This window comes from Bombina bombina, chromosome 1 (genome assembly GCF_027579735.1).
Source record: "Bombina bombina isolate aBomBom1 chromosome 1, aBomBom1.pri, whole genome shotgun sequence".
NCBI lineage: Eukaryota > Metazoa > Chordata > Amphibia > Anura > Bombinatoridae > Bombina > Bombina bombina.
The window spans coordinates 751,570,694-751,590,571 of record NC_069499.1 but is presented as its reverse complement, the minus strand read 5'-3'; the positions used below and the strand labels follow the sequence as shown (position 1 = coordinate 751,590,571).

At 40.8% G+C, this 19,878-nt stretch overlaps 1 protein-coding gene across 3 annotated transcripts in view; it reads right to left on the bottom strand.

The window, feature by feature from the left end:
- The window catches only part of LAMP2 (lysosomal associated membrane protein 2), a 275,991-nt gene that overhangs the window by 238,345 nt on the left and 17,768 nt on the right, over positions 1-19,878 (bottom strand). For all 3 annotated transcript variants that reach the window (XM_053699286.1, XM_053699288.1, XM_053699287.1), the window contains exons 4-5: positions 2,849-3,004; positions 1,059-1,258 (exon numbers count right to left, since the gene is read on the bottom strand). In XM_053699286.1, the coding sequence (XP_053555261.1) occupies positions 1,059-1,258; positions 2,849-3,004 (356 nt within the window). The remainder of the gene's footprint in view (positions 1-1,058; positions 1,259-2,848; positions 3,005-19,878) is intronic.

The following is a 19,878-nucleotide window of genomic DNA, read 5'->3' as shown; positions in this document are numbered from 1 at the left end:
GGTTTACCCGGTCCTCCACACAACATACACAGGTATCAAAATCTGTATCAGAGGAATACTCTAGCATATCAGAATCCACCATAATTATAATTAAGAGTTTTAGACAAAAAAAACAAAACAAACAACAACTGGCACCTTTAACCCCCAATGGCTGGGGCACTCACTACCTCCTATGACCCAGACAGGTAGATAAATTAACTCTTCTCCACAGCCACTTGTCAGGAATCGTAAATGGGAAACAAGACGCAACCGCCCCTGGTATGTAAAAGCGCGCCAGCTTAATAAAACTGTGCAGCACTAACCTGTATGTTCTGTATTAGCCTAAGAGCACAGCCTAAGAGCACATACAGTCAAAATCATATAACAAACATGATTAAAATGACCCCACTGTTCAATAATCTCCCTCAGGAGACATTAACCCTTGATTCCATAAAGATAAAAGGAGTCACACATGTTCTATCGTTAACATGTGTTTGTAAAATGAAACGATCTTACCGGAATCCAATCCGTGGAACAGCAACACGGTTCTTCAAGTTTGACAGATAATAGCAGCGCCTCTGACATGGAATTGAGTGAAAAAAAGCAGGAAGCGAAACTCGTCAACGCTGATTGCTTATAGGAGCTGTTAATCTGGATGGTTTCACAGAAAGACTCTCTCTGCATCTCAAGATTCTAACTTTCATCACTGCTCTCACTGAGAGGCTGACAAGACTACTTAAAACTCCAGTCCCATCTCAAAGAGTACTACCCTCCATAAGAGACAACTCCAAAAAAAACTTCCGTACACTTCTCTGCCAACCTCCTGTGATGAAAGGCAAAGAATGACTGGGGGATGAGGGATGTGGGGGAGGTATTTAAGCTTTTGGCTGGGGTGTCTTTGCCTCCTCCTGGTGGCCAGGTTATGTATTCCCACAAGTAATGAATACAGCTGTGGACTCTCCCTGTATTTAGAAGGAAAACCCATATAGGTGAAATGGTCAGGTGTCCACATAGTTATGGACATAATGTACATGCGAATTAATGCATCATATAATTGTATCTTGAAACTTTAACCTTACCTTGCCCTCAACGATGACAGTTGCATTCACCTGCAAACCCATGTGTGCTAGAAGGCATATTCCAGTTGCATTTGACACTGAATAGTTCCCAGTGATTGGTTTATCCACAGGCTTGGGGGCAGGTGTTGGAGATTCAGTGGGATGGGTGGTCGGTTTTGGTGTTGGTGATGGACTTGGCTTATCAGCATCACAAATGATATCTGAAATTAAGGATAACACACACACACTCAGGACTAGCTAGGCAAGAGATTATGAAATTATTATTAGACTGTACAGTAATTTGGCCATTTAAAATCTTAGTGCCCTGATTGTAATTATTTTTAAAATCAATTAAAATTATAATTTACTAAAATTCATTATGGTTACAATGATCTTTAATCTAAAATCATAGGAACATCCGGGCCAAATCTGGAATGCAAACGGGTGCATTTCAGTTTTATATAGAAATATTTTTGCAATATACATAAGCAAAAATGTTTGTAGTTAAAGCTATAGCGGTTTTAAGAGTGTACTTAAGTATGCACGTGCACCAGCATTTTAAAAACAGCACTTGCTCAGGAAAGACTAAGGTGCTGGTAATATGTGGTAATGACTCAAATTTCATCATTGCTGACATGGTTCAAGCCCCACTGGCTCTCTAGCAGCTGAAGTATTTTAAATGCTAGCGCACTGAGAATCTCTCTAAGCTTTACATGCACGTGCAGAGAAAAATGCCAATTCTAAAACAGTGATAACTTAATAGAAGTATTTTTGCCAATATGTATATTGTAAATATATTTCTAACTTAAGATCTAATTAATCTATGTGCATTTAAAATGTTTATCTCAACATGTTTATGATTTTAAAGGTAACTGATAACTTCCAGGAAGTAAGTAGAGTGATAAGTATTTTTCATAAGACAAGACAGTTGTACCAATCAGTTGTGTTACTTTATTGTATTTGTTATGTATTCAACTGAAAGAAAATTGTATTACACATATCACACATCCATTTGAGCTCTACCTTGCTGTTCCTCTTTCCTTTAAGTTGGTCTCTCTCAATGAAACTAAACAGCTTCAAAGTCTTGATGTTGTGCTGATCCCTCCACAGAATGCTTTGTGAACTATTATACCTAGCTCACTACAAACGTATTTGGCTACTGACAGTTTGCATTATGTAGCAACCACTTAAAGGGACAGTCTAGTCAAAATTAAAAACTTTCATGATTCAGATAGGGCATGTAATTTTAAACAACTTTCCAATTTACTTTTATCATCAAATTTCCTTTGTTCTCTTGGTATTCTTTGTTGAAAGCTAAACCTAGGTAGGCTCATATGCTAATTTCTAAGCCTATTATCTGAATGCAATTAACAGTTTGTCACAGCTAGTAGGCGTTAGCTCATGTGTGCCATATAGATCATATTGTGCTCACACCAGTGGAGTTACTTATGAGAGGACACTGATTGGCTAAAGTGCAAGTGTCAAAAGAACTGGAAATAAGGGGGCAGTCTGCAGAGGCTTAAATACAAGGTAATCACAGAGGTAAAAAGTATATTAATATAACTGTGTTGGTTATGCAAAAACTGGAGAATGGGTAATAAAGGAATTATCTATCAATTTAAACAATAAAAACTCTGGTGTTGACTGTCCCTTTAAAGACAGCAGTGTAGTGACTTGGGCTATGGTTGCCACTACAATGATGCTCAAAAATAGTCCAGCAAAACAATTATGTAGTTAAAGGGTTGAGATCAGTAATTAATCAATTTAATTCAATACCGATTGTAGAAGAAAATGTTTTCCAGTTCACTCACCTCTGACAGAAACACCATTTTGCACAAAGGCCTGGAGCTTAACGTCCCAGAATTGCTGAACTACATTTGTTGCGGGTATAACTTCAATGTGATTGCACTTGTAAGTTGTGTTCAGTGGGATTGGATCAAGGAATGTTGTAGTTGACATCAATAACCCTAAGAGAGATTTATTTATTTGAAAGAAGAAGAAAAAAAAAAAAAAAAGAACTCTGAAAAATGACACAGAGGGAGGCAAAGTAATATTCAAGTACAATCTAAATTCTAATGGGCATCTACAATGCACAAAATCCGGCCACAGGTTTTACAAGCAAGGTAAATAGTGCTCTATATTGAAACATACGTTAAAAATGTTTTAGTTTCAGGTTTTGGCCAAGACATACAAGTTTCTCCACCATGTCAAGGGGCACATCATTATGGGAGTTTTACTGTAATAAATGTAAATATTCAAATTAAAATAGTTTCACTCTTCACACACACACACATTGGGTATACCTAAAACCTATGAGACCAATTTAAGAAATTAGCAATCTTAATAGCCCACAATGTATTTTTTATTAAACTGTAGAATTGTGTCATGCCAGTGTGCATATGCATATATCTGGAAGAAGAGTATTATAACCAAATGCAACGTTATGATGTTTAGTTTAACAAGAGTATTACTCCCATAACAGTGCATCAGCCATCATATAAGTTAAAACACCCAGATCTTGGATATTTAAGCAAGATATGTGATCTCAAATGGAACCGTGGATAGAATCTAGATACCATACCATCTCTCCATGGTATCTGGATGCTATCCATGGTGACATACGGAACCAGAACTGTGTACAGGTCAGAGGGTGGAGCCGCTGCTGGGAGACATCGATATGTTCTTACAATACATCATATGCTTCTAAGGTTTTATTTTGAGTGCTGCTCCTATTACTTTATACATTAAAGGAATCACAGTATATGCTACATTTTCTCTTTCATGGTTCAGATGAAGTATACAAATTTAAACAGCTTTATAATTTGCTTCTATTACAAAATTGACTTTGTTCTCTTGGTATCTTTGGTTAAACAGCATAAGCTCAGGAGTGCACATGTCTGGAGCACTATATGGCAGCCGTTTTTGCAAGAATGTTACTCATCTGCATTATCACTAGATGGCGTCACTATTTCCTGCCATGTAGTGTTCCAAACACCTACCTAGGTATCTCTTCAACAAAGAAGATCATGGGAACAAAGCAAATTAGATAACAGAAGTAAAATTGGAAACTTTTTCAAAATTGTATGCTCTGTCTGAATCACAAAATATTTTTGGGGGGTTTCATATTCATTCAATTTCGTTTAAACAAAAATTGTTTTGCATCATATCCTGTGGTATCCAAATTAGGATGGCTTTTCTTTTTATTAAGTTTTAAATCATTCCTATTCTTGAGTACTTTCTCTTGAAAATAATTTTAGATTTTTTTAACTTAGAAGTACTAACAAAGACCATTACAAATGCAAAATAGTTAGGAAATACGCATCATTCCAAGGAAAAGTTTAACGCTCACGTGAGTCAACCCATGAAAAAAAAAAAAAAAAAAAAAAGGTAGGTCGTCACTCATCTCATTGCTAGCAAAATAAGCCAAAAAAAAAAAAAAAAAATCATAAAGAAGGAACTATTGCAATTTCTTGGTAAGTGCAACGTCAACCATTTACAAAAGAATAAAAAAAAAAGAAAAAAGAAAAAAAAAAAAAAAAGTAAATTTATGCTTACCTGATAAAAGATATGACGAGTACACGGATTTCATCCTTACTTGTGGGATATTAACCTCCTGCTAAAAGGAAGTGGCAAAGAGCATATATAGCCCCTCCCTTCCCCTCCACCCTCACACATTCGGCCGAATGTATAGGAAGAGAAAAGGAAAGGCTAAAAGGTGCAGAGGTGACTGAAGTTTACAAAAAATATAAAGAAAAACCTGTCTTAAAAAGAACAGGGTGGGCCATGGACTCGTCATATCGTAAAAGAAATTAATTTATCAAGTAAGCATAAAATTTACTTTTCTTTTACAAAGATATGACGAGTCCACGGATTTCATCCTTACTTGTGGGAAACCAATACCAAAGCTTTAGGACACGGATGAAAGGGAGGGACAAGACAGGAACCTAAACGGAAGGCACCACTACTATTTGAAAAACCTTTCTCCGAAAAATAGCCTCAGAAGAAGCAAAAAGTATCAAATTTGGAAAATTTGGAAGAAGTGTGAAGGGACGACCAAGTCGCAGCCTTACAAATCTGTTCAACAGATGCATCGTTTTTAAAAGCCCATGTGGAAGCCACAGCCCTAGTAGAATGAGACGCAATTCTTTCAGGAGGCTGCTGTCCAGCAGTCTCATATGCCAGACGGATGAAACTTCTCAGCCAAAAATAAAGAGGTAGCCGTAGCTTTCTGACCCCTACACTTTCCAGAATAAACAATGAATAATGAAGAGGATTGACTGAAATCCTTAGTTGCCTGTAAGTAAAATTTTAAGGCACGGACCACATCCAAAATTATGCAACATACGCTCCTTCTTAGAAGAAGGGTTAGGACACAAGGAAGGAACAACAATTTCCTGATTAATATTCTTATTTGAAACAACCTTAGGAAGGAATCCAGGTTTGGTACGTAAAACCACCTTATCAGAATGAAAAATGAGATAAGGAGAATCACACTGTAGCGCTGAAAGCTCAGAAGCTCTTCGAGCAGAAGAAATAGCAACTTAAAATAGAACTTTCCAAGATAACAATTTGATATCTATGGAATGCATGGGTTCAAACGGAACCCCTTGAAGAACTCTAAGAACTAAATTCAAATTCCAGGGAGGAGTAATGGGTCTAAATACAGGCTTAATTCTAGATAGAGCCTGACAAAAAGACTGAACATCTGGCACATTTGCCAAACGTTTGTGAAACAGAATTGACAAAGCTGAAATTTGTCCCTTTAAGAAACTTGCTAATAACCCTTTCTCCAGTCCTTCTTGGAGAAAAGACAGAATCCTAGGAATCCTAACTTTACTCCATGAGTAACCCTTGGATTCACATCAATAAAGATATTTACGCCATATCTTATGATAGATTTTTCTAGTGACAGGCTTTCTTAGCCTGTATCAAAGTATTGATGACCGAATCAGAGAATCCTCGCTTCGATAAAATCAAGCGTTCAATCTCCACGCAGTCAGCTGCAGAGAAATTAGATTTGGATGCTGGAAAGGACCTTGAATGAGAAGGTCCTGTCTCAATGGAAGTTTCCACGACATGTCCACTAGATCGGCAAACCAAGTCCTGCGTGGCCACGCAGGTGCTATCAGGATCACTGAAGCTCTCTCCTGTTTGATTCGAGCAATCACGTGTGGGAGGAGAGGAAACGGTGGAAACACATAAGCTAGGCTGAACCACCAAGGCACTGAGGATCCCTTGACCGGGATCCGTAACTTGGAAGCTTGGCATTCGGTCGAGATGCCATCAGATCCAATTCCAGTCTCCCCCATCTGAGAATCAATGAGGCAAATACCTCCGGGTGAAGTTCCCACTCCCCCGGATGAAAAAGTCTGTCAACTTAGAAAATCCGCTTCCCAGTTCTCTACTCCTGGGATGTAGATCACTGACAGATGACAAGAGTGGGCCTCCGCCCAACGGATTATCTTGGATACTTCTATCATCGCTAAGGAACTCCTTGCTCCCCCCTGATGATCGACATATGCCACAGTCGTGTTGTTGTCAGACTGGAATCTGATGAATTTGGCAGAAGCCAACTGAGGCCACGCCTGAAGCGCATTGAATATTGCTCTTGGTTCCAGACTATTGATTGGAAGCAGAGACTCCACCTTCAGGGAGTTCCAAACTGCACCCCAGCCCAGAAGGCTGGCATCCGTTGTCACTATCACCCACGATAGCAAACCCTGCATTTCTCACCGCTAATTTAGCAATTTGAAAAGCGGAATCAGTAATAAAAGAATTAGCTAACTTGAGAGCCTTAATTCTATCCAAAATGTCATCTAATGGAGTCTCAACCTTCAGGGACTCATCCAGAGATTCAAACCAAAAAGCTGCTGCAGTAGTTACTGGAACAATGCAAGCAGTAGGTTGTAAAAGAAAACCCTGATTAATAAACAATTTCTTTAGGAGACCCTCTAATTTTTTATCCATAGGGTCTTTGAAAGCACAACTGTCCTCAATGGGTATAGTTATACGCTTAGCCAGGGTAGATATAGCTCCCTCCACGTTAGGGACCGTTTGCCACAAGTCCCGAATGGTGTCTGATATGGGAAACATTTTCTTATAAGTAGGAGGGGGAGAAAATGGTATACCTGATCTATCCCATCCCTTCTTAATAATTTCCGATATTCTTTTAGGAACCGGAAAAACCATCAGTAAAAGTAGGCACTTCTAAATATTTGTCCATCTTACACAATTTCTCTGGTGGTATCATAATAGGATCACAATCATTCAGAGTCGCCAAGACCTCCCGAAGCAACAGATGGAGGTGTTCAAGCTTAAATTTAAAGGACACAACTGCTGTGGCGCCTACCTGCCACCAGGGTACTTTGGAATGAATAGCCAACACTCCAAGCCAAAGACTACTGTCCAGGAGCAACCAGAGTTACTGCTTGCTGCTCCTCTGTCAGAAGGAAGTGCGCATCTGAGCGCGCGAAGACAAGCGCCGCCCCTAATGGCGGAAGTTGGAGTAGGCCCAAACACAACCGCATGGGAAGCGGTTTATCATACAGCTAAGTGGAACACAAAACACACCCCAAACACATCCCAGCAAGTCATGCTGGACATATAAAAAATAACTTAATCGTTTAACAGCTTATATGATTAAAAGTCCTTATGCCTCTCCCAGAGTGTCATATCATGCCCTTATGTCAGAAATAAACAAAGGACTCCAGTAACACCCTTCTGTGAAACAGGTCTACGGCTTACCACATTCCCATATAGGGAAATAAATGCCAGCCAGTTCTGATATATCAAGTCTCTTCAGAAATAAAAGGCTGCACATACCTTAATGCTGCTTGTAGCATGAAACCGGTCTCCACACTGAATATGTCTCAAGTGTTACCTTCAGAAGTCTTGTGGGAGCGAGCATGGACCTTAGTTACAACTGCTAAGATCATCAACCTCAGGGCAGAAATCTTCTTCCATGACCAGAGGAAAATTGTACTCACCGGTACCATTTAAAATAAAAAACTTCTTGATTGAAGAAAATAAAACTAGCACCTCACTTTACCTCTTCCTAGTATAACACAGGCAAAGAGAATGACTGGGGGTGGAGGGGAAGGGAGGGGCTATATATACACAGCTCTGCTGTGGTGCTCTTTGCCACTTCCTGTTAGCAGGAGGTTAATACCCCACAAGGATGAAATCCGTGGACTCGTCATATCTTTGTAAAAGAAAAACAAACACAATGCAACATGGAGGTGGTGCGAGTACGCTTATTTACAGCATATGCCACAGTAGAGAAGTCATAGGTGTCACTGTGTAGAAATATCTGGCATATGAAGATAAGATTAGACTGACAGAAGCACTTAGGCTACTGTGTACAAGAGAGCAATCCGTGTGTTTGAACTTTGAAGAAGTAGTCACAAGTATAAATAGTTCCATTTTTATTTTTTGGTAAGGTGGGCTTAAACATGCAGGGAATTCTTAAACAGATAATGGTACGGAACTCTGAAGCTCACCAACCTGACGTCGGGGTGGTAGATAAACAGACAAAGAATAGCAGCTAGCTGTACTAAGAGCCAATGTTAACTAGAATGACCAATAATCCCAATGGTTACACCTAGGCAACCATGCACCAAGTAGTAGGGCTGATTAAACAGGGTATAGTATCAAGAACTATGCATATCAGACCCAAATAAAAAAATTCCATAATCAAAACCTGCACATTTTTATATGCTTCTACTGAGCATGTGCAAATGTGTACAGTATATACATATATGCATTTTGTGATTGGCTAATGGCTGGAATGAAAATTGGATTAACTTTAGAAATTTGCCAGAAGATATTCCACTGCTCAGCTTAAATATTCAATGTAAGTGACAAATATACAATAAAAAAAATGCAATACAAATACAATAGCAATTATTAAATTCTACTATATTTAGTGGTCCTTTAACAGACATTGTATTGAAAAGAAAAAAAAAAACATTTTCATTCATAAGAGTGAAAATCTTTGCACTGCTATCAAAATCTGTGTGTTTAACCCCCGCAAAGGGCCATAGAGAAATGTGGGTCATGAGCAGTACACAGACAGTGAACAAATCAGCAGCGGTCATACAAATTTGCCTATTACTAAACTGTATTTCAACTTGGTAGCTGCATAGCTTGGTGCTCCCATTGCCTATTAAACCCCTTTGTGGGGGTTAAATACCTAGGGTTCAAGGGTCACTAGTGCAACATATACATACTGTAATGAATTACATGTCATTTTTACACTAGGATATCCCTTTAAGGTTACAGGCCAGAATCAAGGCTTAGATGGTAGCAATATCAAGAATTGCAAAACATAGTAGACCACATAGAGGGGGCTACAAATAGTGCCCACCAAAGACAATAGCAGATCACGAACAAAGCATTAGATTCTTTTCCTTCTCCCCCACAGAATGGCCCCGTCTGCATCATGCAGTATTGAATGGCACTGTTAAATATGGCATTTCAATTCAGACTAGTTATACACCTCAAAACAGCACAAAGTTTTGAAAGGGAAAATTACCTCCATTAATTAGTTTGTGGTATATTTACTTCTACATGGGGTTCAAAATTTAAAAACTGGAGCTGTCTGCCTCATAGGAAAGGGAGCATAAGATTTCCCCCACGCATATCAGAAGAGAATGCAATTGCAATCCATATGCTCGGTTGTAACAAAGCAGCTGGCATGAAATGTCGCAGAGGAAGCGAGCCAAAACTCTGAAAGCATTCTTAGTGTTGTACAGCAATTAAAGAGATATCCTAAATAAAATAAAAAAATATGACATGTTCTAATTTGTTGCAGTCATTTCCACGTTACGGACCCTAGTTGTGTGTAACCACCGCAAAGGTTTAACACATAAAGGGAAAGCCCCACTCATGCTCACTTTGAATGCTATTTCTGCATAAGAACATCCCTTTAAAGAAAATAGATTTTTAGGGATGCACTGAAATTTCAGCTGCAGAAACGTTTTGGCCAAAAATTGCATTTTTGGTTATTTCGGGGTTTTTGGCCTGTTATTTTCTGTAAAATTATAGTGTCGCATATTTTAAATTTGATGCTAGCCTAGAGCTGCTGTTTGAGTCATTACTTGACTTACTGTTTTGCATATAATAGTTTTCTAGAACTATACTTTATTTGGATAAAAACCAAAAAAAAAACAAAAAACTGTTAAATCCGATTCCGTTACGCAGAACTAAATACAGAATACAGTATATTTAATATGGTTTTAAAGTAGGGATGCAGAAATATTTAGTTTTTTCGGTTTTGTTTTTTTCAGGTTTTTTGCCTGTTTTTTTTCTTGGAAAAATTATTGTGTAGCATATTATTGTTTTAAGATATTTTTTGTACAATTTTAGTGTGTTACTTTCAATAAGTGTGGTTATTGTATTTTATTGGCTTGCAGTTTTTCCAATTCAGAGTCAAATAGTCTAATTATGAAAAAAAAATTGTTTTTCGGTTTTATTTCGGCCAAGGGCATTTCTATCGGTGCATCACTGATTTTTCATAATTTTTTTATTTTTTTTTTAAAAAAGCCTTTTACCTGATATAGTGTATGCTGTATGCTGTATATATTGTAATTCATATGAATGTATTTAAATTTATTCCAGACGCTACTTCCGGTTGGTGCACTACTTTAATGGTCTTGCTTAAAGCTTAGCAAGATGGAAAAATTGGGCGGATGCCAGCCTTCTTGTTAGCCGCAATTCTTGCTCCAAATACTTCCCAAGAATGTGTGACTTGGGGGGAGAGGTGGCAAAATGAATCTAATGGATCTGTGAAACAAAACGAGCATTAAATAAAATCTGTTTGCTGACCCTTTAATGAATGCAGTTACCTGCAGAAATAGTCGCTAAGATTGTTGTATGATACAAAAGTGAAGAGAGGGGTCACCAAAACCAGTACAATATAGAAATCATGTTTTAAAGTGGTGGTGCTGCAGTGGTGGATGCAGTCAGCACAAACTTGCTCCCACAGTCTTTTTTTCCCCAAAACATAACACTTCATTGCAGGTCAGATCTCTGGGCATGCCCGCTAGGAAAAAGGAGGACACTCACAGCTTCAGCTGTTCCAGCTCTACAGTATTGTGCTACAAAGGCAGCAGTGGGATTTCTATGCATGAGGACGAGGATACTTGTAACATAGGTGCTGACACATTTTTTAGGCTTTCTAATAGCTGGACTCCAAAGAGCCTGCAATTGATCCCTGCATGAACAGTATCTCAAAAAAGTGAGTACACCCCTCACATTTTTGTAAATATTTTATTATATCTTTTCATGTGACAACATGGAAGAAATGACACTTTGTAAAGTGTAAATTTGCTGTCCCCTCAAAATAACTCAACACACAGCCATTAATGTCTAAACGGTTGGCAACAAAAGTGAGTACACCCCTAAGTGGAAATGTCCAAATTGGGCCCAAAGTGTCAATATTTTGTGTGGCCACCATTATTTTTTAGCACTGCCTTAACCCTCTTGGGCATGGAGTTCACCAGAGCTTCACAGGTTGCCACTGGAGTCCTCCAAGACAACATCACGGAGCTGGTGTATGTTAGAGACCTTGCGCTCCCCCACCTTCCGTTTGAGGATGCCCCACAGATGCTCAATAGCGTTTAGGTCTGGAGACTTGCTTGGACAGGCCATCTCCTTTACCCTCAGCTTCTTTAGCAAAGCAGTGGTTGTCTTGGAGGTGTGTTTGGGGTCGCTATGTTGAAATACTGCCCTGCGGCCCAGTCTCCGAAGGAAAGGGGGGGGGGGGGATTATACTCTGCTTCAGTATGTCACAGTACATGTTGCTATTCATGGTTCCCTCAATGAACTGTAGCTCCCCAGTGCCGACTGCACTCCTGCAGGCCCAGACCACGACACTCTCACCACGCTTGACTGTAGACAAAAGACACTTGTCTTTGTACTCCTCACCTTGTTGCCGCCACACATGCTTGACACCATCTGAACCAAATAAGTTTATCTTGGTCTCATCGGACCACAGGACATAGTTCCAGTAATCCAAGTCCTTAGTCTGCTTATCTCCAAACTGTTTGAGGGCTTTCTCGTGCATAATCTTTAGAAAAGGCTTCCTTCTGGGATGACAGCCCTGCAGAGCAATTTGATGCAGTGTGCGGCGTATGGTCTGAACACTGACAGGCTGACACCCACCCCTTCAACCTCTGCAGCAATGCTGGCAGCACTCATGTCTATTTCCCAAAGACAACCTCTGGATATGACTGAGCATGTGCACTCAACTTCTTTGGTCGACCATGGCGAGGCCTGTTCTGAGTGGAACCTGTCCAATGAAACTGCTGTATGTCTTGCCCACCGTGCTACAGCTCAGTTTCAGAGTCTTGGCAATCTTCTTATAGCCTAGACCCTCTTTATGTAGAGCAACAATTCTTTTTTTTCAGATCCTCGGAGAGTTCTTTGCCATGAGGTGCCATGTTGAACTTCCAGTGACCAGTATGAGAGAGTGTGAGAACGATATCACCACATTTAACACACCTGACCTTGTAACACTAACGAGTCACATGACACCGGGGAGGGAAAATGGCTAATTGGGCCCAATTTAGACATTTCCACTTATGGGTGTACTCACTTTTGTTGCCAACGGTTTAGACATTAATGGCTGTGTGTTGTTATTTTGAGGGGACAGCAAATTTACACCGTTATACAGGCTGTACACTCACTACTTTACATTGTAGTAAAGTGTCATTTCTTCAGTGTTGTCGCATGAAAAGATATAGTAAAATATTTACAAAAATGTGAGGGGTGTACTCACTTTTGTGAGATACTGTATGTGGCAGGAGTTAAAAAGGGACATTAAACTGCTGAGTACAACTACACTGAAATAGTTGCTACTCAACATGGTATGGTTTTTCCCTCCTGTAAAGCTTTCTTTAAAACCAGTCTTTTAAAAAAGGGACGCTAAACCCAATTTTTTTTTTCCCCCGATTCAGACAGAGCATGCAATTTTAAGCAACTTTCTAATTTACTCCCATTACCAATTCATTCTCTTGGTATCTATTTGAAAAGCAGGAATGTAAAGCTTGGAAGCTGGCCCATTATTGGTTCCGCACCTGGGTAGCGCTTCCTGATTGGTGGCTAATTGTAGGCACCAATCAGCAAGTGCTTACCGGGATTCAGAAACAAAAATCAGCCAGCTTCAATGCTTAAATTCCTGCTTTTTCAAATAAAGTTAGCAAGAGAATGGAGAAATTGATCATAGGAGTAAATTAGAAAGTTGCTTAAAATTCCATTCTCTATCTGAATCATGAAAGAAAAAAATTGGATCCCTTTAAGCTAGTATCCCTTTAATTTAAGCTATTACAGTGGGTAAAGCTTTTGCATCTATACTGCACTACCCCTTCTTGTAGCGTAGGTATAGTTGCTTCCTATGACAAAAGCCATGCATGTTCACAAATCAGTGGCGGCACAGAATGTGAAGATGCAGAACGTCACTAACCAGCACAGGAGTAAAACAGAATTTATGTTTACCTGATAAATTACTTTCTCCAACGGTGTGTCCGGTCCACGGCGTCATCCTTACTTGTGGGATATTCTCTTCCCCAACAGGAAATGGCAAAGAGCCCAGCAAAGCTGGTCACATGATCCCTCCTAGGCTCCGCCTTCCCCAGTCATTCGACCGACGTAAAGGAGGAATATTTGCATAGGAGAAACCATATGATACCGTGGTGACTGTAGTTAAAGAAAATAAATTATCAGACCTGATTAAAAAACCAGGGCGGGCCGTGGACCGGACACACCGTTGGAGAAAGTAATTTATCAGGTAAACATAAATTCTGTTTTCTCCAACATAGGTGTGTCCGGTCCACGGTGTCATCCTTACTTGTGGGAACCAATACCAAAGCTTTAGGACACGGATGAAGGGAGGGAGCAAATCAGGTCACCTAGATGGAAGGCACCACGGCTTGCAAAACCTTTCTCCCAAAAATAGCCTCAGAAGAAGCAAAAGTATCAAACTTGTAAAATTTAGTAAAAGTGTGCAGTGAAGACCAAGTCGCTGCCTTACATATCTGATCAACAGAAGCCTCGTTCTTGAAGGCCCATGTGGAAGCCACAGCCCTAGTGGAATGAGCTGTGATTCTTTCAGGAGGCTGCCGTCCGGCAGTCTCGTAAGCCAATCTGATGATGCTTTTAATCCAAAAAGAGAGAGAGGTAGAATTTGCTTTTTGACCTCTCCTTTTACCAGAATAAACAACAAACAAGGAAGATGTTTCTCTAAAATCCTTTGTAGCATCTAAATAGAATTTTAGAGCACGAACAACATCCAAATTGTGCAACAAACGTTCCTTCTTTGAAACTGGATTCGGACACAAAGAAGGCACGACTATCTCCTGGTTAATGTTTTTGTTAGAAACAACTTTCGGAAGAAAACCAGGTTTAGTACGTAAAACCACCTTATCTGCATGGAACACCAGATAAGGAGGAGAACACTGCAGAGCAGATAATTCTGAAACTCTTCTAGCAGAAGAAATTGCAACCAAAAACAAAACTTTCCAAGATAACTTAATATCAACGGAATGTAAGGGTTCAAACGGAACCCCCTGAAGAACTGAAAGAACTAAATTGAGACTCCAAGGAGGAGTCAAAGGTTTGTAAACAGGCTTGATTCTAACCAGAGCCTGAACAAAGGCTTGAACATCTGGCACAGCTGCCAGTTTTTTGTGAAGTAACACAGACAAGGCAGAAATCTGTCCTTTCAAGGAACTAGCAGATAATCCTTTCTCCAAACCTTCTTGAAGGAAGGATAGAATCTTAGGAATTTCTACCTTGTCCCAAGGGAATCCTTTAGATTCACACCAACAGATATATTTTTTCCATATTTTGTGGTAAATTTTTCTAGTTACAGGCTTTCTGGCCTGAACAAGAGTATCAATGACAGAATCTGAGAACCCTCGCTTTGACAAGATCAAGCGTTCAATCTCCAAGCAGTCAGTTGGAGTGAGACCAGATTCGGATGTTCGAACGGACCTTGAACAAGAAGGTCTCGTCTCAAAGGTAGCTTCCATGGTGGAGCCGATGACATATTCACCAGGTCTGCATACCAAGTCCTGCGTGGCCACGCAGGAGCTATCAAGATCACCGATGCTCTCTCCTGATTGATCCTGGCTACCAGCCTGGGGATGAGAGGAAACGGCGGGAATACATAAGCTAGTTTGAAGGTCCAAGGTGCTACTAGTGCATCTACTAGAGTCGCCTTGGGATCCCTGGATCTGGACCCGTAGCAAGGAACCTTGAAGTTCTGACGAGAGGCCATCAGATCCATGTCTGGAATGCCCCACAATTGAGTGATTTGGGCAAAGATTTCCGGATGGAGTTCCCACTCCCCCGGATGAAATGTCTGACGACTCAGAAAATCCGCTTCCCAATTTTCCACTCCTGGGATGTGGATTGCAGACAAGTGGTAGGAGTGAGTCTCCGCCCATTGAATGATTTTGGTCACTTCTTCCATCGCCAGGGAACTCCTTGTTCCCCCCTGATGGTTGATGTACGTCGTCATGTTGTCTGATTGAAACCGTATGAACTTGGCCTTTGCTAGCTGAGGCCAAGCCTTGAGAGCATTGAGTATCGCTCTCAGTTCCAGAATATTTATCGGTAGAAGAGATTCTTCCCGAGACCAAAGACCCTGAGCTTTCAGGGGTCCCCAGACCGCGCCCCAGCCCACCAGACTGGCATCGGTCGTGACAATGACCCACTCTGGTCTGCGGAAGCTCATCCCCTGTGACAGGTTGTCCAGGGACAGCCACCAACGGAGTGAATCTCTGGTCCTCTGATTTACTTGTATCGTCGGAGACAAGTCTGTATAGTCCCCATTCCACTGACTGAGCATGCACAGTTGTAATGGTCTTAGATGAATGCGCGCAAAAGGAACTATGTCCATTGCCGCTACCATCAAACCTATTACTTCCATGCACTGCGCTATGGAAGGAAGAGGAACAGAATGAAGTATTTGACAAGAGTTCAGAAGTTTTGATTTTCTGGCCTCTGTCAGAAAAATCCTCATTTCTAAGGAGTCTATTATTGTTCCCAAGAAGGGAACCCTTGTTGACGGAGACAGAGAACTTTTTTCTACGTTCACTTTCCACCCGTGAGATCTGAGAAAGGCCAGGACAATGTCCGTGTGAGCCTTTGCTTGAGGAAGGGACGACGCTTGAATCAGAATGTCGTCCAAGTAAGGTACTACTGCAATGCCCCTTGGTCTTAGCACCGCTAGAAGGGACCCTAGTACCTTTGTGAAAATCCTTGGAGCAGTGGCTAATCCGAACGGAAGTGCCACAAACTGGTAATGCTTGTCCAGGAATGCGAACCTTAGGAACCGATGATGTTCCTTGTGGATAGGAATATGTAGATACGCATCCTTTAAATCCACCGTGGTCATGAATTGACCTTCCTGGATGGAAGGAAGAATAGTTCGAATGGTTTCCATTTTGAACGATGGAACCTTGAGAAACTTGTTTAGGATCTTGAGATCTAAGATTGGTCTGAATGTTCCCTCTTTTTTGGGAACTACGAACAGATTGGAGTAGAACCCCATCCCTTGTTCTCCTAATGGAACAGGATGAATCACTCCCATTTTTAACAGGTCTTCTACACAATGTAAGAATGCCTGTTTTTTTATGTGGTCTGAAGACAATTGAGACCTGTGGAACCTCCCCCTTGGGGGAAGCCCCTTGAATTCCAGAAGATAACCTTGGGAGACTATTTCTAGCGCCCAAGGATCCAGAACATCTCTTGCCCAAGCCTGAGCGAAGAGAGAGTCTGCCCCCCACCAGATCCGGTCCCGGATCGGGGGCCAACATCTCATGCTGTCTTGGTAGCAGTGGCAGGTTTCTTGGCCTGCTTTCCTTTGTTCCAGCCTTGCATTGGTCTCCAGGCTGGCTTGGCAAGTATTACCCTCTTGCTTAGAGGACGTAGCACTTGGGGCTGGTCCGTTTCTGCGAAAGGGACGAAAATTAGGTTTATTTTTGGCCTTGAAAGACCTATCCTGAGGAAGGGCGTGGCCCTTGCCCCCAGTGATATCAGAGATAATCTCTTTCAAGTCAGGGCCAAACAGCGTTTTCCCCTTGAAAGGAATGTTAAGCAATTTGTTCTTGGAAGACGCATCCGCTGACCAAGATTTTAACCAAAGCGCTCTGCGCGCCACAATAGCAAAACCAGAATTTTTCGCCGCTAACCTAGCCAATTGCAAAGTGGCGTCTAGGGTGAAAGAATTAGCCAATTTGAGAGCACGAATTCTGTCCAGAAATTGGTTGTAGAAGGTAACCTTGCTGAACAAACATCTTTTTAAGCAAGCCTTCTAATTTTTTATCCATAGGATCTTTGAAAGCACAACTATTGGTATAGAGGTGCGTTTGTTTAGAGTAGAAACCGCCCCCTCGACCTTGGGGACTGTCTGCCATAAGTCCTTTCTGGGGTCGACCATAGGAAACAATTTTTTAAATATGGGGGGAGGGACGAAAGGTATACCGGGCCTTTCCCATTCTTTATTTACAATGTCCGCCACCCGCTTGGGTATAGGAAAAGCTTCGGGGGGCCCCGGGACCTCTAGGAACTTGTCCATTTTACATAGTTTCTCTGGAACGACCAAATTCTCACAATCATCCAGAGTGGATAACACCTCCTTAAGCAGAGCGCGGAGATGTTCCAATTTAAATTTAAATGTAATCACATCAGGTTCAGCTTGTTGAGAAATTTTCCCTGAATCTGAAATTTCTCCCTCAGACAAAACCTCCCTGGCCCCCTCAGACTGGTGTAGGGGCCCTTCAGAACCAATATCATCAGCGTCCTCATGCTCTTCAGTATTTTCTAAAACAGAGCAGTCGCGCTTTCGCTGATAAGTGGGCATTTTGGCTAAAATGTTTTTGATAGAATTATCCATTACAGCCGTTAATTGTTGCATAGTAAGGAGTATTGGCGCGCTAGATGTACTAGGGGCCTCCTGTGTGGGCAAGACTGGTGTAGACGAAGGAGGGGATGATGCAGTACCATGCTTACTCCCCTCACTTGAGGAATCATCTTGGGCATCATTTTCTCTAAATTTTGTGTCACATAAATCACATCTATTTAAATGAGAAGGAACCTTGGCTTCCCCACATTCAGAACACAGTCTATCTGGTAGTTCAGACATGTTAAACAGGCAAAAACTTGATAACAAGTACAAAAAACGTTTTAAAATAAACCGTTACTGTCACTTTAAATTTTAAACTGAACACACTTTATTACTGCAATTGCGAAAAAGTATGAAGGAATTGTTCAAAATTCACCAAAATTTCACCACAGTGTCTTAAAGCCTTAAAAGTATTGCACACCAAATTTGGAAGCTTTAACCCTTAAAATAACGGAACCGGAGCCGTTTTTATATTTAACCCCTTTACAGTCCCTGGTATCTGCTTTGCTGAGACCCAACCAAGCCCAAAGGGGAATATGATACCAAATGACGCCTTCAGAAAGTCTTTTCTATGTATCAGAGCTCCTCACACATGCATCTGCATGTCATGCTTCTCAAAAACAAGTGCGCAATACAGGCGCGAAAATGAGACTCTGCCTATGATTAGGGAAAGCCCCTAGAGAATAAGGTGTCCAATACAGTGCCTGCCGGTTATTTTACATAATTCCCAAGATTAAAATAATTCCTCAAGGCTATGGAGTATAAAATATAAATCGATTTAGCCCAGAAAATGTCTACAGTCTTAGAAAGCCCTTGTGAAGCCCTTTTTTTCTTTCTGTAATAAAAATGGCTTACCGGATCCCATAGGGAAAATGACAGCTTCCAGCATTACATCGTCTTGTTAGAATGTGTCATACCTCAAGCAGCAAAAGTCTGCTCACTGTTCCCCCAACTGAAGTTAATTCCCCTCAACAGTCCTGTGTGGAACAGCCATCGATTTTAGTAACGGTTGCTAAAATCATTTTCCTCTTACAAACAGAAATCTTCATCTCTTTTCTGTTTCAGAGTAAATAGTACATACCAGCACTATTTTAAAATAACAAACTCTTGATTGAATAATAAAAACTCTAAGCCATCTCCGTGGAGATGTTGCCTGTACAACGGCAAAGAGAATGACTGGGGAAGGCGGAGCCTAGGAGGGATCATGTGACCAGCTTTGCTGGGCTCTTTGCCATTTCCTGTTGGGGAAGAGAATATCCCACAAGTAAGGATGACGCCGTGGACCGGACACACCTATGTTGGAGAAAAACTATTTATTCTTACCCGATAATTTAATTTCTTTCTTTGTAGTGAGAGTCCACAATCCTTCCTTTTGGAATTACATCACCTGGTCAACAGAAAGAGGCAGACACACCCTATACCAAAGTTTCAAATATTCCTTCTACTTCTCCTTCCCTCCCAGTATTTTATATCGCCAGTATTTTATATAGCCGAGCTTTGGAATAAGCAAGAAAGATAATAGGGTACAGAGATGCAAACTGGGACTGCCACCACCATAAAAAAAATTTTTGGGTGCACTCATGGCCTCACTACGAAGAAAGAAAGGAATTTATCATCAGGTGAGAATAAATTAGGCATTCTCTTTCTAATGGTAGTGAGAGTCCACAATCCTTACTTTTGGGAATCAATACCCAAGCTGTGGAGTCCACAAAAATATTGTTGGGATAAAAAGATAAAAATGCAGGCCCTCATTTATCAGGAACTACCGCTTGAATAACCTTTCTACCAAAAGCAGCCTCTGTCAGGGCAAAAAACATAAAAAATTATAGAATTTGGTAAAAGTATGCAAGGACGACCAAGTAGCAGCCTTGCAAATCCGTTCTCCAGAAACCTTATTTTTAAAGGCCCAGGAAGTTGAAACTGAATGAGTAG